Here is a 25,559-nt window from a genome sequence, read left to right on the forward strand (position 1 = left end):
AGGGGGATCCCCCAGGAGCCCAGCCCCAACTGGCCACTGTCTCTGTCCCCTCCTTTCCCAGCCCCGGCCCTGACCTCAAGCCCTTACCCAGCCCGCTTGGCAGGACCACCAAGGACTGTTCTGCACCCTCTCTTGTCCCCCACCACCTCCTCAATGGCCCCTGACAGAGAACCCTCCCCCGCCCTGCCAGCCCCAGCTCCTCCAGTCCAGCAGCAAGGTGGCCACAGTGTCCCCACCAGGGCCAGGGTTGGGTTTTTGCTCGTTTTGTTTGCTGTGTCCTGTGGCTTAGGCCCACAACCCTGGCCCCGAGGTGAGCCCCTCCCCCTGGCAGGCCACAGCCAATGCCCCAGACTGTGCAGTTAAGTGCAAAGCTGGCTTGAGCAGGGGCAGGGGGCAGGGGCGGGAGGAGGAGAAAAGCTCTTTCTTACCTGACTGGGCATGGTGGGAGGAGGGGGCCAGAAGTAGGGGTTGTTAAAACGAGGTTCGGCCATCCTGCAGGGAGAGAGTGACTGTCATGGGGAAGAGACCCTCCCCACCGGTCCAAGGCCCCACTCAATCACTGACCCCCCCTCCCCTGAGGGGGAGCCTGGCCCACGGGGACAATGGACCTCCTGCTGCCTCAATAAGGAGGGAGCCAAGCCCAGCCCCACAGTCCTTCTGGGCGCCCTCAGAGCCCAACAGGAGCCAGGGGAACATGGTGGGAGAGCTCAAGGGACGTCTTTCAAGTTCAGTGCGAGTCTATGCTGCAGGGCAAGTGCCCAGGTACTCCTGACCTTGTCTCTGTCCCCCAAGGGCCGTTGTAGGGTGTGGGGCTGAAGGGAAGCTGGTGTGAGAACTGCCTCTCCACCACGCCATCTCCATGCTAAATAGGCCTGGTGTCCTTGGTATCCAGCCCCAGACCCTCCCCAGCTAATCCTCGAGCACCAACATAGCTGTTGGACATCTGTCCCCAAGGAAACTCCAGGCCCCTGCCTGAATAGCGGAGAAAGTCCCTGGACCAGGACTGTCCCTGGAGGACAAGCAGGAGCTGCCCAGGACTTAATGAGCAGAAGACCCCATCCTCACAACACAAAAGAGCCAAGCTGTACATAAACTGTTAAGGGCCGGAATGACTCCATGAATGACCACGCCACACACTTTGTTTAAAGGTGGCCATTTACAAAGTCACCTCTGAGTCCTCATTCCCTTATCTGTCTCCAGGGTAAGATCTAGGTCCTAGGAAATCAGACTATCTTTCTACCCCCTAAAATATCCCAGAGGAGCCAGGCCTGAGCTTGGCCTTGGCCAAGGAACTCCCTGAACCCTTAACAGTCAGCAGGAGGGATCAGGCCCTTTGGCCTCTGCCACCACGAACCCAACCAACAGGACTGTCAACTTCAAGTGTGAATTTCTTCCTCAGTCAAGCTCAGGGCCTCCAGCCTGAGCACCAAAGAAGGCCTCCCCCTCGCTCATTTTCTGCATTAAGTCTACTCTGTGCCCGGCACTGCAGGTTAGGCAGAGTCTCAGATATGTTTCTGGGGAGGCAGACGGGTGCAGTGGCACCAGGAGCCACGAGACCTGGGTTCAAGTCCCACCTCTGACACTGACTAGCTGTGTGATCTCTGACAAGTCACTGTCCTTCTCTGGGCCTCAGTTTACTCATGTGTAAAACAGAGATAATAACAGCTGAGCTAGCTCCCCCTCAAGGACACTGTGAAGGTCACATGAAATGGTGAAGGTGAGTGTGAGTGATTAATATCCACCCTGTCCTCATGGAGCTTTGGATGCTGGGGACAGGAGGCTCACATCCGTAAAACAATGAGAGAGGATATGATTAAATACTAAACTGCCCCCTGATTGCCAGGCCCGGAAGGGACCTTAGAACCTAGGATACTGGAATCTGGAGTAGCTAGAATATAAAATCTCAGAACAGGAAGGGGCCCTAACAGAGAGCGCTGGAACACATTAGAATCCAAAGGGACCCAGAACACTAGAACACAGTATGTTAGAGCAAAGGTGTTAGAACAAGGAACATAGAACACTCAGAGCCAAAAAGGATATTGCAGCATCAAATGCTAGAGCTAGAGATCACCTGGTCTGACCCTCTCATTGGACAGAGAAGGAAACTGAGGCCCAGAGGGGAGAGGTGGCCTGTCCAGCTTGTCACAAGGAGCAGGGGCTGGGGCTGGCTCAGACCTGGGCTGACTCTGGAGTCCAGGACTCTTCCACCGCATCCCCAAGGCTCTCCCAAGGCCGTCTGCTGCGCACTGGCTCAAGCCCTTCCCCCATCCGTCCGCCCCCTGCTGCCACCCAGCAGCCGCCCACACCCCCTGCTCAGAGCTGGCTCACTCCCAGAGCTTGCATGCAGGGTTCTCTTGGAGGCTTTTTTTTTTTTAAATAAAAACCCAACAGAAAGGCAACCAAGAGCAGAGTTTATGAAAGTCCCTTCTGCTCCACCCTGGACCACATAGGGAGCATGACATTTACAGACACTGGGGAAGACAGAAGCATAGCTCTTAAGACAACGAACGTTCCTACCCTCCCTGAGCTGGCAGTCTGGCCAGGGAGATGACGTTTAGACACATGACACAGGGTGGACGATACAAGACAATATATCACAGTGTGAGTGAGTGGAAAGAGCCCCAGGCTGGGAGCTGGGAGCCCTGAGACCTCGGTCCAACTCGGATAACGCCTCTTTGTGACCTTAGGAAAGATCACAGGATTCAGAGCTGGACTGTCCAGTCCAGCAAATGAGGAAACTGAGGCCCACAGGAGAGGGACTGACCTGCCTAAGGTCACCTAGAACAGCAGAGCCAGGATTGGAACTTGGGTCTTTTAACTTTCTACAAGTTGCTCCTCTTCTCCGGGCCTCAGTTTCCCCAGCTGTAAAGTGGGAATAAGAATAATACCCATTTCATTTATCTGCCACGGGTGGTCTAAGAATCAGAGATGTATAGAGTATCATATGTGAGAAAGAATTGTCACACAATCTGAAGCTGGAAGGAGGCAGGGCGGTCAAGGAAGGCCAGCCTCCGAGGCCCCACACCAAGGCTCCCAGGAGCAGCGAAAGCACCACAGAGTGAAAGGAGGGGGGGCCGTCACGGGAGGACACCCTGATGCCATCCCTAGTCTCCCCTTCTGAGGCCCAAGAGCCCCACAGGCCGGGTCCTCCCTGTCCTCCACCTGAGCCTGGCATGAACTGGGCACATACATGGTTGCTGCCTGTCTGGGACTGTTTACCCAGAAGTAGGATTTGGAACTGGAGAAAGGGTGGAGATCATCCTGAGGACTCCCTTCATTTTCCAGGTGAGAAGCCGCCCCAGGCAGGGGAGGGACCTGCCCCAGGCCACCGCAGCACTCTAAACCCCTGCAGCATGCTCCTTCTGACACCTGCAGGGGAGAGTGCCCCTGCAGGCCAGGAGACAGCCCACCCTTCATCACCAAGTCCAAGTGTCAGATAGTTCATACTGTACAAACAGAAAGCAAACATGGGCAGTGGAGGTGCTGCACCTAGGGCAAAGGGCTAGACTGAGACCTCAGTTCAGACCTTAGCACCCAGGGTCACTCTGGAAAATCAGTGGCAGAGAACAAAGCCAAACGCAGGTCCTCTCAGCCCCAGATCCAGCCCCACTTCTCTGCCCAGCCCGTGAAGCTTTCCCTGAACCCCACACCGAAAGGGCTCTGTCCCTCTTCCCGTTCTCCTAGGGGACCTCCTCCTCTGCCTCCATCGCCCCCCGTCACTAGCCACACATTTAATAAACATGTTTAATAAATGACCCCTGAACTGAATCCTTTTCAAGGCAGTGAGGGTTTCATTTCTGTCTCTAAATCCCTAGCACCCAGAACAGTTCCTGGCACACAGAAGGCATATAATAAATTCTTACTGAATCAATCAATAAACATTTATTAAGTACCTACCATGTGCCAGGCAGTCTGCTACACACACAGGAAACAAAAAGAGGCAAAAGGACTTTGGAGAGAGGACGTACTCTGGTCTTCCTCTACCACTGACCCTCCATGGCGAGGCAGGGCCACAGAAGCCCGGATGTAGAGTCTTGGGGCACCAATGCAGTCTGATCTCCCTAGGGCCATCTGAGGGAGTCACGTACAGATACCAGAGAAGAACATCTCCAGCCTTCTTCTCCAGGAGGCCTTTGATAAGCCCTCTTAATTCCATCTGTCGATTATATTCAACGTATCCTGTGTGCAGCTAGCTGGTACGTAACCTCCATTAGGCTGTAAGCTCCCTGAGGGCAGGGACCATCTTCTGCCTTTCTTTGTATCCCCAGCATTCAGCACAGTGCCTGGCATATAGTAGGTGCTTCATAAATGCTTATGGACTGAATGCAAAAGGGCAGACATGGCCCAGGTCTCCTCCTCACATCCTGACTTTGGTGAGAAGCAGGACTGGAGGAAGCTGGCTGACTGGCTGCTTACACCAAGCTCAATGTCAGTCCTTACCCGACGTCCCAGAATGCTAGGGCTGCAGGACCTTTAACGGAGAGACTGTCGGCTCTGGATTCAAAGCATCGGTCTTCTAAGTTGACGTTCACTACTCAGAGGACCTTGGGTGAGACGTGAAGCCCTAGTTTCCTCATCTATAAAATGGGAGGGTTTGACTTGATGGACTCTTGGGTCTCTCAGCCCTAGACCTATGATCTAATCCAGCCACTCTCCCTCCTAAAAACAAACCAAAAAAAACCCCAAAAAAACCCTGAGACCCAGAAAAAATGCCTCATCTGTGGGCACATAGCCTGTCTTCAGAGGCCAGTGTTTCTCTGACTGCACCATCCTACCTCATCTTCCAATTAGTCCAATGGCCCTTGGTCATCCAGGGGAAGGAGCCAAGGCCTTCATCTCTCCCTTGGGCTACTCCTCAATAGCTCCTGCTTCCCATTTTGTCCTGGGCAGCACGAGATGTGTCCTCACTAGTCACTGCCTGTGTGAGTCTAGGCCTCCGTCCCTTCATTTACAAAATGAAGGGGGTCAAACTGGATGGTCACTGAGGTCAGTGAACATTTGGACTCCATGCTAACAAACTCAAATCAGACACAGGCTTTGCCCTCAGGGAGCTCAAAGGCCAGAGTGAGGGGAATGCAGCACAGAGCACACCAAACCGTAACACAAGGCAGAACAGGAGAACAGCCACCAGGAAGGCCCGCAGGTCCAAGACAGTGAAGGCTTCCAGCCGGTGGGGGGGGGTGTCAGTGAGGGCTTCCCTGTGGAGGTGATGCTGGGCCGTGAAGGCTGGGTAAGATTTAGGGCTGGGAGGCATCTCTGTCTCTGTCTCCTCCTCCTCCTCCTGCTCCTCCATGGAGTCAGCTTGGCTTCTTTGCTGCCCTGGGACACACGCCATGCTGATTCCCACCTCCACACCTTCAAGGTCTGGCTTTTTTTGGCTGCCCGCACATCCCACTGCTGACTCCCTAATGGTGAGTGTGATCCCAACGTCAGATGGGCTGCCTCTGGAACTGGTGAATATGCCCTCGATGGAGGACCTCAAACAGAAATGAGATAGCTGCTTGATGGTTTAAGATAGTGGGTAATAAGTGTGATCCATAAGATCACAGATTAGAGTTGGAAGTCATTTTACAGATGAGTAAAGTGAGGACCTTAAATGATGTGCCCAGGGCCAGCAGGGTAGTGGTAGAACTTTCAAGTCTGGGTCAGCAGATGAGGTCCCTTCTCAGCTTAAAATTCTGTGGCTCCTTTCTCTGTCGGTTGAGCTGGGGTTATCAGGAACATTGCTGACAGTGAGTATGGAGCCCAGGCTCCTGGAGCCTTCTTCCCTTCCCCAACCTCCTTCCTACTCCAGCTATCAGCAGCTCAAATTGCTCCAGCAACAGCAGGCAAGGGGGAAAGTCCTGCCCCCAATGTGGGGCCAGAGACATCCAAGGACCAAATGAAAAAGAAATCCAGCTCTCTAGGACCTGGCTTTCCTCTCCAGAGCCCAGTAGGAAGCTAACAAGGCCCCTGAGCAGTCTAAAATGATGCTGCAAAATTCATGTCTTCAAGCCCCCACCTTCCCTTTTCTCAGGAGAGGGCCCCTCAGGCATCAACCACACTGAGCCTAAGCACTCTCGATCTCCTTTTGTGCCCTTCCAGCAATACTGGCCAGCTGGTTTCTAAGTCGGATGAGCAGCAAAATTCAGAGGTGGAAAAGGAACTGCTGTTATCAGACCCACTGGCAGTGAGGGAGGAGACAGAAAAACTATTAAAATCAGGCATGAGCACAGCAGTGTGGAGCAAGAGTGCAGGGACAGTACAGTCATAGATCCCGCTGCCAGGACTGGTGCGCCTAACGATGACAAAGACTTATCGAGCAATAGCTCCACCACACTCGGTACCCTGCTTTGAAGAGGGCAGGGAAGGATGTCATCCATTTGGAAAAGATTTCCATCCAAAACAGGAAAAGTGTGTGCTTCTAGAACCAGCTATTCCAGAAGTCTTCTAGATAGTGAAGGTTAGGATCTCAGAACTGTAGTTATCTCAGAACTCCTAGAGAAGGGGCCTTAGAACCCAGAATGTCAGAGCTGGGAGAGAATCTTAGAACACAAACGTCAAAGTTCCTAAAGAAGGGCTTTAGAACTCAGAATGTCAGAGCTAGGAGGGTCTTTAGAACCCAGAATGTCAGAGCTGGGAAGGAGCTCAGAACACAGGATTTGGAATGGGGAGGGACCTTAGAAATAATTTAGTCCAGCTTCCTGAGTAATAAGGACCAAAGCTCCCAGGCCATCTCAATCTTATCTAAGCCTCCAACTTCCCAAAAGCCAAAGAAGGGAACTTTGGGCACAGAAGGACCCACAAGAGAGCTGAAATGTCCTCACCACTTCCAAAGGGACTCCTCCTCACCTTACACATTCCCCACTTGAAATGCCTTCCCTTTCCCAAACGTGAAAGGCAGTGCAGTGCGGTAGATAGTGAGCTGGCCCCAGGGCCAGGAAGGGCCGAGTTCAGGCCCTGCTTCTGGCACATGCTGCAGCTTTCTGGTGCCACAGACAACGCTCAGATGAGAGCAGACAAGGGACCAACCTGCACTGGCTGGGGGAGTGTTCTCTCCCAAGATGTCTCTACACCAATGACAGTCCAGGCCCAGGCCCTGTCCTTATAGAGCCCTTCAAGGCATGGCTCTAGGCCGACCTCCATTTCCCTGACCACCTTGGCCTCTCTGTCCTCTGAATTCCTCAAGGACCACACGGTTTCACAAGTGACTGTACCTGCTTCAAAGGCCTCTCGTTGTGTCTTGTGTCTAAGTCATTTCCCTGAGTAAAGTGCAAGCTCGCCGAGGACAGGGATTGTGTCTGTCCTATAGCTCACAGCAGTCGAGGACTAACAAACCAGGCACCCGGGGACTGACATCAAGGTTAGGGGGCCAAGATCCAAGCACCGGCCAGAGCAGAAGTGACCCAGAGAACAAACTTGAGGTCCTCACCCGCTCTGCTTTTAACCAAGTGCCAGCTGAGAGCTGAGAGCCCGCAGGCCTGTGTGATGGCCCAGGGGCCTGACAGAAGGGAAGCTCTGTGAGGGCAGGGCCTGTTTCACTTTTTCATTTGTGTCTCCAGCATCTAGCACACAGTGCTTGGCACTTTAAACATGTTTATAGACTGACAGGCCTCGGGAGGGAAGGTCCTGGGCACAGGTCCAGAGCTCAACAGATATCTGTTGACTGACTGTGCCATCATGGACAAGGAGCCCTGGGTACAGGTCTGGAAGATCTGGATTTGAATTCTGGCTCTGCCACTTGGAAAGGCGGCATGGTGTGGCACACAGAGATCTAGCCTCGGGACCAGGAAGCCCCTGTGTTCAAGTCCCACACATACTGGGAGCCCTGAAACCTTTTGGGGCCCCAGGCCACTTCCTCTGAGACTATAAATTGCAAAGGTGATGACCTTGCCCGGGTAGAGCAGTTCCTTCTACCGATGAAATCACAGGCTCCATGTCCATCTACCTCTCACCCACCCCCTTCGACTCCCACAATGGACTTCACCCTTTCTGGGCCCTCTCCACATATTAATTCAATAAACATTCATTAAGCAAAGTCAGAAGATGGGACAGCCCCTGCCCTCAAGGTCTTCCCTCCTCCTGGGGTTGGGGGTGGAAGATGACGCAGACACAGATAAACATAATACAAAGTCAGGCGTGACGGGAGCAGAAAGTGCCAGATAGAGCTTAGCACAGGGCCAGGCACACAGTAAGCACTCAATAAATGCTGACTGCCTGTTGCTGGATAAGGTGTGCTGGGAGAAAAACTTTTCTGCTGTGGGGCTCAGGAAAAGCTTCATGGAGAAGGAGATGCTGGAGCCGGCCCTTGAAGGGAGAGGCCTCTGAAAGGCAGAGATGAGGACAGAGTGCGTTCCAGAGGAGATGGGAGACAGGGCCGGCACGTCAGAGCCAAAGGATAATCACAAAAATAACTGACATTTGTATCAGGCTTTAAGGTAAGATTTGCAAAGCATTCTACAGACAGGACCTCCTTCAAGCTTCATAACAAAACTGCAAGGTTGACTACGAGGGGCATTATTATCCCCATTTTACAGATGAGAAAATTGTGCCTGGCAGTGTCAAGTATCTCCCACAGAGGAACAGAGTTAGGAAATGTCAGAGGCAGGATTAGAAGCTCGGGGTTAGAGCCCAGTACTCTATTCACTGCATCTCTGAAGAAGAACTGAAGAGTCCAGTTAGATGGAAGGGAATGAAGGAAGGATGAGGTCTTCAAGGACAGGACAGCTAAGACTCATGAAAGGTGTTTGAGCAGGGATGTGACGTGTTCGGATCTGTGCATCAGAAAGATGATTCTGGCAGCCGTGTGGAGGATGGACTGGGGAAGGGAGATAGAAGGGTCCGTCAGGAGGCTAGTGAAGGGGTCCAGCTGAGAAGCGACAGGAGAGCCCTCAGGGAGAAGCTGTGTGAGTGAAGGCAGGCCACAGACCGGGGTTCTTTGCCTCTCTGGGTCATGGACCCTCTCTGGCAGTCTGATGAAGCCCACGACCCCTTCTCAGGAATATGAAGGCATAAAAGAAAAAACACAGGCTGTCAAAGGAAACCAATTCTACTGAAATATACTAAAAGCCAAGTCCTCACGTCAGCATGAAGAGCCCTTGCTTGAGAAGTGGCATCAATGATTGTTACACCCTGTGCAGGGCGCAGAAATGGGAAAGTAGAGGAGGAGTCTAAGAACAGCTGGGAAGGGACCTTAGTGGCAGAGGCATCCAGTCACCTCACGGGGGCACAAAAAGGCTATGACTTGGCCAGGGTCACACACCTGGTTGGTAGCTGAGGCAACCCAGGTCTTCTTGACTCTAAATCCAGCGCCTTGCCTATTATGACAAGCTGCCCCCTAACCTGAATGTTGGGGCGAGGCGGGAGGGGCGTATCATCAGCGGAAACAAGGAGCTGAGAGAAAGACAGGTTTAAGGCAGAAGGTGATGAATTATGCTTGAGAATGTGTCGGGCTAGCAGGCAACTAGAGATGGGTAGCCAGAGCTGGGGGAGAGGTGAGGCTAGGGACAGAGATGTGGGGGTGTGCATCACCAAACAATAAGCCTGTTGAGACCAGGATGACAAATATTATTACTCCCCACCCCACAGATGGGGAGCCCAAGGCTCAAGGAGGCTGGCTGCATATTTAAACTTAGGCATCATCTGCAGAGACAGGAGCAGATGAGAGCCCCCAGGGAAGGAGGGTGGTCCCCTGCCTGAGGTGTGTGGAAGAGGAGGGGGCTGTGAACTACCCCAGAAGCCCGACATGCAGAAGGAAAACAAGGAAAAATACGGAGAGCAGGGGGAGCTGAGCCGCATCCAAGGTCTGAGGGCTCTGCCGGCTCCTGGCCTACGATTCCCTGATTCTCTGAGGGGAGTCCGGCCACTTAACTCCACCTCCCTCTGCGCACAATGAGCAGCGTGGGCCCAATCATCCGGAGGGTCCTAAATTCTAAATCCTAAGCTCCATGGGAAGATTCAGGGAAGGCTTCGCAGTGGCCCTTGGAGGTGCAGAGGAGAGAGCGGCCTCAGAGGAGGCAGAATAAAGCCGGGCAAGTGCAGCGGCTAAGAGAAGGGGCTCATGATGGGGGCTGAAGAGGGAGAGCAGCAAAGGCAGGCGGCTGAGACACCAGCCGAGCATGGAAGGCTTGGGAAAGCCGTTCATGCAGACTGCTGCACATGGCTAATTACTGCAGCAGACAGAGGTAAAGAGCTTTTGGGGTGTGCGTGCGCGTGCCTGTGCGCATGTCTGCTTTCAACACTGAACTCCTTCCAGGCTTGGCAGGGACAACGTCTCCGAATGGAGCAGAGGGATGCCTGCTGGCTGCTGCCACACTATCCCATCTACCTGCCCAGGGATGACTAGGCTGCTTCAAACCTGTAGCTCGGGTTGCTTCCCCAGCCCAATCAAAGGCCAACAAGAAAGGGAAGAGGGCTCAGAAGGGGGCCAGGGAGTCCCTGGGGGGAGTGAGCAGGCAGAGGGAGGACCATGACAGTGGCGGGCCCCAGGCTCAGGTCTCTACGGACCCTGCCCCTGCCCTTCTCTGCAAGGGGGCGCGGCCGAGCCCTGCTGTGTTGAACGCCAGCGGCCCCCAGATTGAGGGCTCATTGGGGGAGGGGGAACGCTTTCAGCATCCACCCCTTGGCTGACAGGAGCCACTGTGCTGGGACCACCCAGGGCCGGTTTTACAGGCTCCAGCTGAGGGCCCAGCACCAACTTAGCAATGCACCAGCTGACTTCCTGTGAAATGGGCACATGGATATTCCAAAAGCATACACACAAACACTAGGCAAGTATACACAGGGGTGCACACAGACACAAACATGCACACACAGGAGCAGGCACACATGCAAGAAAGACACAAGGAAACACAAACACACAGAGACACACACTGAGATGCATGCATACAAACACAGACATACCGTGTGTGTGACAGACCCTTTTGCACAGATCTGACCATGTCACTCCTCTGTTCAAACTGGCTCCCTATGACCTACAGAATAAAGTACAAACCCCTTAGCTCGACATTCAACGCCCTCCACGGTCTGGTGAAGCCTTATCTCACTCGACTCCCCTTCGTGTATTCTATACCCCAGCTGGGCTGGATGACTCACCATCCCCTGGACTCGTCCTATGCTGCCCCCACCTCCACGTCTTTGCTCGTGCTGGTCCCTATGCCAAGAGTACCCTCCCCCTTTGGTCTTCCCCTGTCTGTTGACTTCCTTCCCATTGTTCAAGGCCCAGCTCATTTTCGACCTCTTCTGGAGAGGTTCCCTAATACCCACCCACTCCGCCACCCCCAAGCTGGAATGACCTTTCCCCCACTATGACTATGGAAGACTAGATGATGCCATGGATGGAAATAGATGGTCAAGTTTGGGGAAAGATAATTAGCTTGGTTTGGGAGCTGCTGAGTTCCAGATTCTAGCAAGGCATGGGCGGGGGGAGATGCCCAGCAGGAAGTGGGGGGTGGGGCTGTGGATCTCAGGTCAAGACTGGACTCACAGTTTGGCATTCCTGCGTACAGAGGTGATAATGAAAACTGTGGCAGTGAATGAGATCATCCAGGGGAAAAAATACAGAGGAAGAAGACAGCCCAGGATGACCCCTTGGAGAATGGCTCGTTGACAGGGAAGCATTTAGGGAAGTGGGAGCATCAGGAGAGTGTGGGATCTCTGAAGCCAGGGGAGAAGAGAATGCAGTAAGATGAGATAGTCCCCAGGGTCCAAAGCTATGGAGAAGTCAACCAGGGGAAAAGGTCTGAGGAAAAGGCCATTGATGGCTCGGAGAAGGAGAGGGACGTGGTCAATGGCTCCCTGTGAAAGAGGCTGAAGACAGAGGGGGTCGTGGGGAAAGAGGGGCATGCTGTTTGTGAAAAGAGGGAGAGATTGGATGGAGCTACAGGGGTGGAAGTCAAGAAGGCCTCTTGTGAGGGGGAGGGATCGGATGTAGCATCCTCAGTGCCCAGATCCCCAAAGGCTGAATAATAAATGTGAATCTGTGGACAGAGAGGAAGGAGCAGTGGCAAGAGAGACTTATCACAGAAAGGTCCCTGTAAAAGTGGGTGGGGATGGGATCAGGAGTGCAAGGGTCAGGATCAGTTAAACCTTCAGTGAACTGAGTGGAGGAGGAGAAATGGGAAAATGGAGAGGAGGTCCAGAGCAGCTGCTGTGGGAAAGAGACTGGGGGTGGAACGGATCATGGGCTGTCCGGCTTCCGTGAGGACCTCGAGAAGGTGCCCCACGGATTCACAGGGAGTGACCTCCTCGGGCCTCAGCTGCCTGAGCAAATCTTCTGGCCTCGGTTTCCTGTGTCTTGGCCCTATCTCCCCCAGCAGGCCAGAAGCTCTCCGGGGCGAGGTCTGCTGAGGTTCCTTCTGCATCTTGTTCAGGCGACAGCTGGGGGGCCATCAGACTGGCTGCCGCAGCACACCAATGCATCCTGGCTTCACAGAGGAGCCACATGCCTGTCCTAGAAAGGGAACACTCAGGACCTGCAAAGGCAGCATGGGCTGTGTAGACAGGGCACTGAAGAGGGAGCCAGAAGAGAAGCGATGGAATCCCACTTCTAACCTTTTTACTAGCACTGTGTACCTGGGGCTCTGGGCCTCAGTTTCCTCATCTATAAAATGGAAATAATAATAGGACCTACCTCACAAGGTGGTACATGTAATGGTCTTTGCACACCTTAAAGTACTAATTTTCGGTCATAATTAATAATTAGAATTAATTAATAATAATTACCACAATTACATCAAAGGGCCTGTTCTGTTCCCTGACCTCCCTGAGAGATGGCAGGACAGCAGGGCCAGTAGCAACCACACTTGAGATGCTGGGCTCTGTCTGGGATCCAGGCACAGGCTCGGGGCTGAGGACCACCCATGTAGTTGGGAAGGGTCCCCTCCCTTGCCGCTGCTCCAGGCCAGGCCCAACATCTTCTGAAGCTCCTCAGGAGAAGAGGGCACGTCTCGACAGCAGAAGCAGGGCTCCCCGTTCCTTCCTGTCTGTGTGGTCAGGTCTTCCCTAGGGAAGCTCCAGACCCAGTAACAGTCCCCTTCAGACAGCCCTGTCACATCCCGATGACCCTGACCCAGGCCCTCCGAGCCACAGGGACACAGTGCGAGAAGCAGGCTGGGGAAGAATGGAAGGGCAGCACTAGCGGGAGGAGACAGAGCCACGCCCTCCATCACTACCATACAGCTGGGAGGTGGTGGTATTTTTATTACACAAAACCAATGTTATTATTATGACCACATAATTCCACCTCCCATCTATATACAGCGCTTACCATTTTCAGAGGGCTTTACTGGCATGACCTCAGCTGTAGGGCAGGAAGGGCCAGCATTTGGGTAACAAAACCATTTTAAGGATGAGGAAACTGAGGCTCTGGGAAACTGCTCTCAATTTTATCCTGTCCACGTCTCGTTTGTACATAGTCATTCACACGCTGCTGCCCCATTCACAGCGCTGGCTTCTGGAAGGGAGGGAGTCGTTCTGTTGTCAGCTCAGCGCTTAGAACAATGCCCAGCGCATAAGTAGGTGTTTATCCATGCTAGCTGTCCAAATGACTGACTGATATTGGGAAAGGACCATCAGACTCCGTGTCAAGACACAGCTGAGTTCAAATGCAGCCTGGGAGCCCTGACCACAGGCTCTGCTCACACAGAGCACAATCTCTGACCTCTGTCCATCTCATCCATAAAACAGGGGCAGTGATACTACAGAGTTTAACCCACAGGGTGGATGGGAGGATCAGATGAGGAGATGTTGCACGTGGAGCATTTCACAGGCCATAAGGTGTCCCATAAATGCCAGCTATTATTACTGTTGTTATTATTATTATTATTATTATTCTTGTCATCTTTGAAGGCGTCTAGGAAGCACGGTGGACAGAGCCTTGAACTTGGAATCAGGAGGCCCTGATTTCAAATCCTGCCTCAGACACTTACTCACGTGGCTATGTGACCCCCAAATGAGTCACTTAAGCTCTCCCAACCTCAGTTTCCTCCTCTGTCAAATGAAGACATACTAGCACCTATATCCCAGGGCTGTTGTGAGGATCCAAAGTGCTTTCTAAATCTGAAAGCACTATAGAAATGTTATTCATTATTATTGTGTCTTACGAAACTCAGACGAGTTGTTATCCTACTAGAATTCTTTTGTATTTAGGTTTAGGTGAGGATAAAGCGACTCATCTGAATGAAATTATTATCCTTATTCACCTCATTCTTCATGGAGTCCTGGGGCTAGTTACTATCCTGCTATTTATTAGTCTTTTATGTTTAATGTTCTGTGTGATTATTATGAGGGTCATTGTTGTTTTTAAGCAGCAAGACCAGGCTCGAACCCAGGTCCAGTGCCATATGAATGGCTGTTTCTGATGGGTCCGGGAGTAGGGGCTGCAGCACTGTAACTGACAGCCCCATGACGTTCCCACCCACACTACGGATGCAAACAGCTCCCATCTCAAGCTGTGTCAGGCAGGGCCCACCATCACATGTCCTTTCTGAATTCCTCAGGTGGATGGCCTCCATCACTCTAGCCACACATATCCCTCATGGGCTTATTAATTAACTCAGCCTGGGCACTAAGGGGTGCATAACGGCAGTGCCCGCTCTCATAGTGCTTACAATCCGATAAGTGATTGACAAACACGATAGGCAGGAAGCTTAAGCGGTCATGACCCTACTGCTTTCATTTCAACGAAATTCAATTCAACAAGCATTTATAAGGTGCCTACCACGCCATGGGCACTGTCCTAGGAATGGAAGATACAAGGGAAAATGAAACAGGTCCTGTTCTCAAGGAGTTTCCATTCTACTGGGGGGGAGAAGGAAGGAGAAACAACATCTAGAGAGACAAAGGACCCTGTAAAAGAGGCTGATATGTGCCCTAGACCAGGGATAGGGAACCTGTGGCCTTTTACTAAGGGGATTTGTTCTGTGAAGTTTGGATTCAGTCAAAGGGCCTAACCGGAGGACTTGGAGGGCCACACGTGGCCTCAAAGCCGAAGGTTCCTCACCCCTGCCCTAGACTTTAGGAGGATGGAAAGTAAAGAGGTCAGGGGAAAGAAACAGGCTGAGATTTGCAAAGAAAAATCAACTTCAGGGGCAGAAGGCTTCCAAGAACAAAGCTCTAACAAATGGTATCCACTGAGAGAACAGAAGGAAACGTCTGAAGGTGCCCCAAATGGCTGGTCCTGCAGAGAACGCCTGGGCTAGCTCTGACTTTGAAAGGATAAGTCCTGAAGATGGAAACAAGGTCACAGACCTGATACAGAGAAGAGCACGAACCCACAAGAATGGTGTCAGGAAGGCTAAAGGCCTGAGGAGGGGCATAGGCACTCGAGAAATGTTACAGACACAGCAAAGGGTGGAGGAGGCCTGGAAGCCAACCGCAGAAAGAAAGGTCACCAATACATCAAAATACTCCTAAAGCCACTTTCTGTAAGCAGTAAAGAATTGGAAAGAAAGTAGATACCCACAGGCAAGCTATGATACATGAAGGTAACAATATTATTGTGTCACAAGAAATAATGAGTATGACCAATTCCGAGAAGCCTGGGAAAACTTATATGAACTGATGCAGGTGAAGTTAAGAACCAAGAAAAGGGTAGGCACAATGATTATAGCAATGTAAAAGAAAAGGAGCAAAAAAAAACCACCTGAGGGAATGGAATGCTATGTAACTGTGGTGACCAAGCCTAACCCAGGAGAAGAGAAGATGAAAGCTGTCTCCTTCCCTTCTCTGGAGAGGTGAGGCACGAGGGGCGCGTGAGGAACACCCCACTTCTCTGGAGAGGTGAGGCACGAGGGGCGCGTGAGGAACACCCCACTTCTCTGGAGAGGTGAGGCACGAGGGGCGAGTGAGGAACACCCCATTTCTCTGGACTCCCCTGATACACTTAGTTGCTAGTTTGGCTGAACTGCTCCCACCCCCCTTCTCCCCCACTTTGTTTACTTCTTGGCTGTTGGATGGGGGAGAAGGGAAGAAAGGGATATATTTAGAAATTACAATGATGTAAAAATGATATCTTTTTTTTAAAATGTGTGGAGGCAAGAAAAACAAGGCTAAGGGCCCCTTCTTGGGGAAGATGGAGAAAAAAGATACCACAGGCCTGCGGGGAAGCAACCTAACTCAATTCTTCTTTTGCTTCGATTTGCAACAGTGCCATATGGCAGTTCAGAGTTATTACTGTGTGAGCACTCTTTTGACAACAAAACAAAACCAAAAAACAACCAAAAAAACCCTGGGGAAAAAAGTGGGTGGTCATCAAAGGGGCCCTGGATGTAGAGGTTCAAATCCCATCTCTGCCACTTAATAATCTTGAGATTTTAAACAAATTATTTCATATATCTAGGCCTCCATTTCTTCATCTATAAAAGGAAGGGGTTGGACTAGGTAACCATTAAAATTCCTTTCAGTTCTAAATCTATGATCGTCGAGCTACCCAACAATTGGGGTTTATGAATTTGGTGGACTTACGGCCTCACCATCCCTGATCAGCAAACAGTTGGTAACTTCGAGTTTTAAGAGTTGCCTACAGCCCCGAGACATTGGAAGACCTGCCCATGGTGATATGTGAACAGCAAGACCTGAACCCAGTTATACCTGATTCCAAGACTGGTCCTCTGTCCACTATTCCAGGGTGCCCATATGTGACTACAACGGAAAATTACTGTGCCATAAGAAATGGTAAGCATGCGGAATTCAGAGCAACGTGGAAGGCAGAGCGAAGCAAGCCAAACCGCAGCAGGATCCAAAATGACTACAATCGTGTAAATTAAAGGAACGCTAGAAGGCAGCTGAACTCTGAGTAACTGCGGAGAACAAGCCTGGTCCCCAGGAACAGAGGAGGAAGCGTACTGAGTTCCTTTCTGTAGAGAGGTGAGGGGCTCGGGGTGCAGAATGACGCATGCCCCATCAGACATGGGTGATATGTTGGTGTTGCTGAATTATCTTGTCTTTGTTACAATGGAGGGTTCCATCAAAGGAGTAGGGTCCATCTGGAAATTACTGTGATGAAAAAAAAAAAAAAACAACCCCCTATGTGAAGAATAAATACATGGGGGGATTAGTGGACTATAAGTCTAATATGAGCCAATGAGATGGCAAAGCAGGGAAAACAGCTAATAAGACATTGGGCTGAGCTAATGGAAAAGGAACTGACAGTCCAACTTTCTCTGCTTGGGGAGAGGGAAGGGGAAAGAAGCAATAAGTAAGCACCTACTACGTGCCAGGCACCATGCTAAGTGCTTTTTACGAATATCTCATTTGATCCCCACAGCAATGCTGGGAGGGGGGTGCTAGTGTGACCCCATTTTACAGCTGAGGACACTGAGGCAAGCACAGGTTAACTGACTTGCTCAGGGCCACACAGCTATTAAGTGTCCGAGGCTACATCTGAACTCAGGTCTTCCTGACTCCAGGCCTGGCACTCCGTCCACCAGCTGCCCCAGCCAGATCACACTGGGAGTTCTGAGACCCACGTTTTAGGACAGACACTGACAAGCTACCAAGCATCCAGAGGAGGGCAGCCAGGCCGGCGAGTGGCCTGGAGGTCACAGTGCCACATGCAGGATGGCTGAACGAACCAGGGCTCTGGAACCTGGAGAAAACTTGGGGCAAGGGAAGGGGGAGGTGCTCATTCTGCTTGGCTCCACAGAACCGACCTACGGATAACAGGGGTGGCAGAGGGGCAGAGCTGGGTTTGATCAAAGCAAAGGCGTTCTATACATCCAAGCTGTCAGCGGAACAGGTGGCAAAAGCTGGCTGAGTCTTGTCCAAGAGATTCCTGCTCGGGTGAAGCCTCTGTGGCCCCTTCCAACCCTGGCCTTCTGGGGCTCCATGCATACATGAATAACGCTAAGACTAAACGTGATAAGGGTCAGAAGGGAGGCACAAGGGGTGATGGGAGTAAGGGCTCACAATCAACGGAGCTGGATTTGGAGCCGAAAGGCCTGAGTTCAAATCTTGGCACTGTGTGACCTTAGGCAAGTCACTTGGACTCTGCAGGTCTCTGTTTTTTCAAATGTTAAAAAGGAGGTTGGTCTGGCTGACCTTCCAAGTCCTTTCTAGTTTATGGTCACAGTTAAGTAGAGATGGATTAGAATTTTAACAGCCAAACCAGAGAGAAGGATCAAAGTAAATGAAGACATAAAGGTTGTGGTTGACTCTTTGTGACCCCATTTGGGGTTTTCTTGGCAGAGATCCTAGAGTGGTTTGCCATTTCCTTCTCCGGCTCATTTTATAGAGGAGGAAACTGAGGCAAACAGGGTTAAGTGATCTGCCCAGGGTCAAACAGCTAGTTTCGGAGGCCAGACTTGAACTCAGGTCTTCCTGACTCCAGGCCCAAGCTCTATCTACTGTGCCACCTGTGGAAAGACATAAAACTTTTGCAAGGAAACAGTTATCCTGAGGGAGTGAGAGGAGAGCCGGGCTTTGAGGCCTGTCCCCTAAACCCGGCTTCACCATCAATTATTTATGTGACCTTAAGCAAATCACATCACCTTTCTGGCACCCAGTTTCCTCATCTGTAAAAACAACGGCCTTCTCCTCTGAGGTTCCAATCTTAGAGACTTGGGTCCAATCTGACCAGAGGTCCAGAACCTCACCAAGGTGAGAGCAGAGGCTGGAGGGTAAAGGGCCAAGTCTCAGGTCTGGATGATCTGAGGCTTCCTGGCTGCATGACCCTGGGCAAATCACATCAAGTCTCCTGGCCCCAAGCAGCTCTCTTGGCCTATCTGCACCAGTGGAGCAAGCTTCCACACCAGGAGTTCCAGACTTAAATGCTGTTACAGGTCTGGACCAAAATAAGGGCCAAGCAGAACACCAGAGGCAGGGCTGCAAATGCCACACTGTGGAGATGGGACAGCAGGAATGCACTGAAGAACTTCCACAGGCCTTCAAGGACCAGCTGGATCTAGTCATCTGGGATCCTTTATTCCCCATAGCTGAGAAGGATCCCAGGAGGAGTGGAGCGCTGGTTCCCTGATTTAGAACCTCAGAGGCTCTCCAGCCCAACCCCCCAGCCTCGAGGTCACATAGGTAGTGGGTGGCAGAGACAGGATGGGGATCCGGGTCCTCTCACTCCACTCACACACTGCCCTTTCCAGGGAATTCCAGGCAGAGGGAACAGGATGGGGGGAGCAAGGCTACTTCACCAGACCCAAGGACCAGGGCGGATGTGCCTGACTTGAGGAAAGAGGGAGGGGGGCAGGGCTGCTCTCTCAATCATTAGATTAAGGGGCCTGGGAGGTAGACTTCAGGCTGCTGGAGATCCTCATCAGAGCCAGGGTGCCCTCGTGGAAGCACCTGGGAAGGACGACAGAGGAAGTGAGGGCTCCCAGGGATCACTTTCGTTTCTGAAAAATGACCAACCTCAAGGCGCATTCTGCCAGGGCCACTCAGCCCCAATCTCAGTGCCAAATCCTCCTGAAGTGTAAGCAAGCCACCTCCTATGAGGAGTCAAGAGACCGGGGCAAAGGAGCCTGGTAAAAGATCATTTATCATTGCACAGCACTCTGCTGGGCCCCTGAGGCTCCCCATCCAGCTGGCTGGATCCCAAAAGACTACCCCCAGAAAGACTTGGAGTAGGGACAGGCATGGGAGTAAATAGAACAAGTGGTGGAGAGAGCTGAACCTTGGCCAGCTGTGGGCAAGACACTTAACTGCTCCTACCCTCAGCTCTCTCATCTGCAAAATGGGTACTTTTCAGCACTGCTCACCTCACAAGTGCACTTGCTAAACCTCTAAGTCCATTACAGAAATGTGGGCCCTGCTCTAGAACATTCTGTTTGCCTGTTCTCTACCACCTGTCTGTCCTTCCAGACTAGCTCACATTCCGCTTCTCCCATGGAGCCCTCCTAGATGCTTCATTTAGTACTTATCTACCGCCTTATTTTGTTACTTAAATGGGCTAGTCCTGCCTCTCCAATTAGACCGTGAGCTCCCTGAGGACTGGCAGAAACCTTGTTTCATTTCCCTTTGTATCCCTGGAAGTCAGAAAGGCTCCAACTACGGACCCTGGCATCCAATTGTGGGGCTGTCGTTTGGGAACCACCCGCTCCCTGACCAGAGAGCCTCATTCACAGGTTGGCCACATTGGGATGAATTTACCTGGCTTTTACAATTCCTGAATACAATCCTATCTTCAGGGGTTGCAATCTGTGTAAGGGAAGGGATACCCACCCTGGGAAATTCCAGAGCCTTTAAGTCCTAAAGAATTCTGTTCCCACCCCCACCTAGCGGCCGAGCACACAGGGCAAGAAGAGATTTGCTGAATTTTCACTTAACAGTAGAAAATGGGAAAGGAAATGACTTTGCTGGGGAATGGGCACCACAGAAGCAGGCAAGGCAAAGGCCAGGCCCAACATTTTTAGCTTCTGGGTTTCTGCTCTGCTGCTACCTCCATACTGGCCTGATGGACATGAGCTCTCAACTTGCCCTCTTTGCCTCACCCGGACTCGGGCCAAGACTCTGCTGACTTGTGGATTATCCACCAGGAGTGGGGAGATCAGGCTGGACTCTTCCATGGCCTACCCTTCATGCTCAGGCCATCATCGCTCCCCTCCCTACCAAGGAGACAAACCGGCAGAAAAGCATCCACACCAACCCAGGTGGCTTTGAGATCACGCGTTTCTGATCAGGTACTCACTGGTCTTCACAAGCCCAGCTAGTCCCTTGACAGATGGTACTGTTGGCCGTACTACCCAACACCAGTGGTGGCTCTTGGGAGCCATGGTCCCTAAAAGCAGAGAGGTAGGGATTGGCTGAAGCCGACCCCAGGTAACTAGACAACCAGTCTCTCGGGAAGCCCCTAAGCACCCAGGGAAAGAGGATAAAAAGAGACTTTCCATGGTCCACCACAGGGGCACCTCAGAGCTATCCATCCCCTTCTGTCCTCCAAACATCCAGAGCGTAGGGTCTAACGCTGCCTGAGAAGAATTCTAGTCTCAGCTATACCCATAATTCCCGGCTCTTCCACTAACTGTGTAAGACTTGAGTTCAAGTCTGCCTATGCCAACCATGTGACTTTTGGAAAGTCACTTTCCAATCTCCGAGTCTCAGTTTTCCCAACTGTAAAAACGGATATGATGAAGCCTACACCACCAATATCACACCATCATTGTGAAGATCCAGCAAGATGACGTGAGCACTGGACAACAGGCAGGGACTGTTAGCATGATGGTACAATGTATCCCAACTCAGGTCTGGACAATCTGGGGAGCTGCTCCTGTCTTCCTCCCCCAAGCCCAGTGCTTATGGCCAACCTCTCAGGGTTAAGGCTGAGACTGGCCCTCTCTAAACGGAGTGGCCAAGGCCAGTGTCCTGGAGAGACCCAGGTATCCACAAGACCGAAAACTTCTTGATTCAAGACAACAAGGGCCCAAGTTTATACTTGGCATGTTCTTGAAATCAAATGCATGCCTTGGAAGTACAAGAGAAAAGATGAAACAAGGTCCTGCCCCTGGGTAACTAACTTACAATCAGGAAATGCCAAAATCTCAGAGCTGGACCATTCTTGACGACGACGATGACTACTACTACTACTACTACTACTACTACTACTACTACTACTACTACTACTAATCTGGTATATCTTTGGGAAGAGCTGGGTTCAAATTCTGCTAGTTCTGGGACCATGAACAGGTCACAGAATACCTTCCCCCTCCCTTCCTCACGGCCCCAGTTCCCTCACACGTAAAATGAGGGGGTTAGATAGATAGGCCAGACCTATCTGCCTCCTTGCTTCACTTGGACTCTGGCCAATACTCTGCCCACTTGTGAATTAGCCACATCTCTTTGAATCCTATGATATCCCCGATTCTCAATTTCATCATCTGTAAAACAGGGGACAATAATAACTATCTTGGGATTGTTGTGAGGCTCAAATAATGTATAGAAGGTGTTCTGTATCCTTTTAAATGCTATAGAAACATCAGTATTATTACTGTACTCATCGAGTAAACATCTGGCCTCCCTTTAAGCATTTCTAGTGAGAGGAAACCTACTCCTCAAAGAAGCACACTCCATTTTTGGACAGCTCTAATTATTAGGAAATTTGTCCTTAAATGAAGCCACCCATTGCTTCCAATTCTTCCCTCTCAGGTCAAGCAGAACATGTCTAATCCCTCTTTCCCATGACAACCCGTGAACCAGTGAAAGGCGCAGCAAGTGGACCCGTGGTTCCCCCCCCCCTTTTTTTTCATTGTGAAGTGAAGAAAGACATGCAAGGGAGACTAAGGTCTGTTCTAGGCCAGGCGGTCTGACTAGGGCTGGACAAATATGGTTCAGATCCTGCTTCTGATATTACCTGTGTGACTGACCTTATGCAAATCCCTCACCCTCCCTGTGCCTCTGATTTCCCATCTGCAAAATCAGGGGGTTAGATAAGGGGATCTCGGAGGTCCCTCACAGTCCTAGAGGCAGCTGGCAGTGAAATGCACAGAGAACTGGGCCTGGAGGCAGAAAGACCCGAGTTTAATCCATCCTCAGACATCTACTAGCTGTGAGCCTCTGAGCAAGTCACTTAACCTCTGTCTGCCTTCATTTCCTCGTCTGTAAAAATGAGGATGATCACAGCACCTATCTCAAAGCCTCGTGGTAAAGATCAAATGAGATAATATTTGTAAAGCTCTCAGCAGAGAGCACCTGGCACACAGCAGATGTTTAATAAATGCTTATTTCCTTTCTTTCCTTCCTAAATTTTTATCTATAACGTCTTACACAATTCATCATCCACCTAACCATGGCCCTCTGGGTCCACTGAGCTTCCTTCTGCCAGAGTCAAGAACCAACTCCTGACTCCTGGGGGTGGGGTAGGAAACAAGAGCTCTCCTATTATATGCCATCAGCTATTGCTAATATCTCCCCTACTACTGAATGTGTCCCCCACCTCCATGAAGATGTGATCAATAAGGGCTCCAAGACATATAAAACCCCCCCTCATCACTCCTACACACATCCCTACACGGTGCCAGTCCAGAAGCTGTGCCGGGGACTCCTGTCAGAGTCAGAAGTGATCCTTTGCTAGCATTCCCTGGAACATTACCTCCTCAACAGACAAGGCGCTCTAGGAAAGAACCAGTAACCCCACGAAATGCAATCCTGTTTAGCAGTGAACACCAAGGATAATGGGAGAGGGGGGAAAGATGTTTCATCTGATCGATTATAGAGCTAGAAGAGATAGAAGAGAGCAAAGAAGCCACCCCCTCATTTTCCTTACAGATGGGGAAACTGAGGCAGAGAGGGGTTAAGGAACTTGCCCAGGGCCATAGAGCTGGGGTGGCAAAGGAGGTTAAGGAAGGCTGCAGAAGTGGGCCTGAGGGCTTGGGAGTAGACACAGAGTGGGTTAGTAAAAGGGTTACAGAAGGTGATAAAGGAATTGAAAGGCTATCATAACTTCTCAACTCAAATAGATTTGTTGCAAACTCCTCTTGCCTCCCTTGAAAATGGCCTGCAAACCAAGCTGCCCCGGAAATCATCTTAGCCCCTGGGGAAAATGTGATTTTTTTTCACCTCCCCCCCAAAAGAAGGCGTGTATCTGCTGCTCATTGAGCAGTCATCCCTACGGCTGCCCCAAGTTCCTTCTAATAATCTCCCAAAGTGCTTCTGGGGTCCAAAAAACACTTAGTCACAGGTTCGGAGTACGTCAGAGCTGGCAGAAACCTTCGGAGACCTACATGTAGTCCAACCCCCTCATCTTATAGAGGAGGAAACTGAGGTGCAGAGAGGGAAAAGGAATTCCATCCAGCCCCATTAGCGCCCTGCCAGGATCCCCACAAGGGCTGCTGGAAAGGATGCAGGAGCCCATAGGAAGTAGACATGTCTCTACCCCAAACGGCTTCATGCCGGTCACAGCCCATACATGCAGACTTAGGAGAGATGGTGCCAAGGAAGCAGGGCAGGCACCACCAGGTGCCCAGGAGACTGAGCAAGGGGCAGCCTCTCCATCCCGAAACCCTTCCCCAAGCTCCTCCACTGCCCCTCCAACATCCCCACTCTAGGAATGACATTGGGAAGGGGGCATTTCCTCCTAAACCGCGCCTCCCCGCTCCCCCAAACGCCCTCGCCCCCGGCATCCCCTCCGGAGAAGCTGCCCCTTCCTTGCGCATCCACTTCCCCCCTAAATAACCCGTTAAGAAGCAAATCCACCCACTCGGGTCTCCTTCCATTCTATCTTTTTGTCCCACCCACCCCCTCCGGGGGAAAAAAAATGAAAAGCTCCCCCCGCCAAAAAAGCAAAAAAAAAAAAAAGCCCTAAACCCCAAACTTTGAGTCCGAGTTAACTTTACCCCCGCGGCGGGCAGCCGGCCCCGATCGCGGGGCTGTTTCCTTTTTTCTCTTTCAAGTGCGATTACATTGTGTCTCAAGCCCCGCGAGGCTCCTGCACACACGGCCCAAAAGTGCCAAAGAAAAGCAAAAAAAAGCCGTGGCTTTGGGGGGCCCCCTTCGCCTCCAGCCGCCTCTCCCACATTCTCAGACAGTTTTATTAAAATTTTCAGACAAAAGAAAAACAAAAATGGCAGCCTGGCTTATTTTTAAAACAGGACAGGGACGCCATATTCTGCAGATCTGCAAAAAAAGGGAGAAATCCGGCGCTGGCCACCCAACCTGCACGGCGGCCGCGGCGCGCGAGCCCTGCTCCATTTGCAATCAGTTTATTTGCATTAAGCCCCATGAATCATTGTTTACCGGAGAATTGCGAGCAGGTTTGAATAGCCCGGCTTTAAAAAAAAAAAAAAAAGCCGGAGACACTTCCTCCCCCCGCGAGCCTGCGAGCCACAAGCTGCAGCCGCCGGCCCGGGTGAGGGCCGGGGCTGGCGCCGGGGCCGCGGCCGCTCCTGCGGCCGCCGCCGCCGGGGCTACCGGAGGTGGTGGCCGCGCGCGATCGGCGCGAGCCCCGGCGCTGCAGGCGCAAGTGCGGGCCGGGGCCGGAGCTCCCGCAGCCTCGGGCCTGCCCCGGGCCCTGCCCGGCTGCAGCGGGCTCCCTCCCCACGCCCCCGCCCCGGGCCCCCGCAACTCCGCGCAACTTTTGCTCCAGGCGCCCGCCCTCGGGCCGGCCTGGGCCCGGCCTCCGGCCGTCAGACGGTCCGTCCGTCCCGCCCGCGCCCCGACCCCGGCCCCGCACAGACCTGGCTCCGCTCGCTCGCGGGCAGCTCCGGGGCTGCAGCGAGAGCCCGCGCCGCCTCCGCCGTCGCCGCCCGCGCCTCCGCCGCGGCCGCCCCGCTGCCCGCTGCCCGCCGCCCGCCCTGCCTCCCGCCTCCGCCGCGGCCGGCCGGCCGAGGAGGGCTGGGCTCGGGCTGGCTCCGGTCGGCTCGGCTCGGCTCCGCTCCGGCGGGGAAGCCCGAGCTCAAACCTTCCGGGTCGCCTGCTGTTCACTTCTGGGGGCTGCAGGCGCCGCTACCGCGGCGGCGGCCGAGGCTGGAGGAGGCGGGCGGCAGGCAGGCGGGCGGGCGGCGGCGGCGGCGGGCGGCGGGCAGGCTCGCAGGCTCGCTCCCCTCGGCTCCTCCGCCAGCCAGCCCCGCTCCGGGGGGCGCTCCCCGCCGTGTCCCCGGGGGCCGGCGCGGGCCCCCGCCTCTCCCCGGCTCCGCTGCGCT

The 25,559-nt window shown here is 52.5% G+C and overlaps 1 protein-coding gene across 2 annotated transcripts in view; it reads right to left on the bottom strand.

The window, feature by feature from the left end:
- ZNF362 (zinc finger protein 362) overlaps positions 1–25,204 on the bottom strand; it is a 39,873-nt gene extending 14,669 nt beyond the window's left edge. The window contains exons 1-3 of one of the 2 annotated variants that reach the window (XM_020983389.2): positions 25,095–25,184; positions 10,882–10,952; positions 429–492 (exon numbers count right to left, since the gene is read on the bottom strand). In XM_020983389.2, the coding sequence (XP_020839048.1) occupies positions 429–492; positions 10,882–10,919 (102 nt within the window). In that variant the 5' untranslated portion in view covers positions 10,920–10,952; positions 25,095–25,184. Of the gene's footprint in view, positions 1–428; positions 493–10,881; positions 10,953–25,094 lie in introns of both variants that reach the window. The other variant, XM_020983392.2, reaches the window with a different exon arrangement.
- Positions 25,205–25,559: the final 355 nt, after the last annotated feature.

Source organism: Phascolarctos cinereus, unplaced genomic scaffold (genome assembly GCF_003287225.1).
Source record: "Phascolarctos cinereus isolate Bilbo 61053 unplaced genomic scaffold, phaCin_HiC Scaffold_726;HRSCAF=1367, whole genome shotgun sequence".
Classification (NCBI taxonomy): domain Eukaryota; kingdom Metazoa; phylum Chordata; class Mammalia; order Diprotodontia; family Phascolarctidae; genus Phascolarctos; species Phascolarctos cinereus.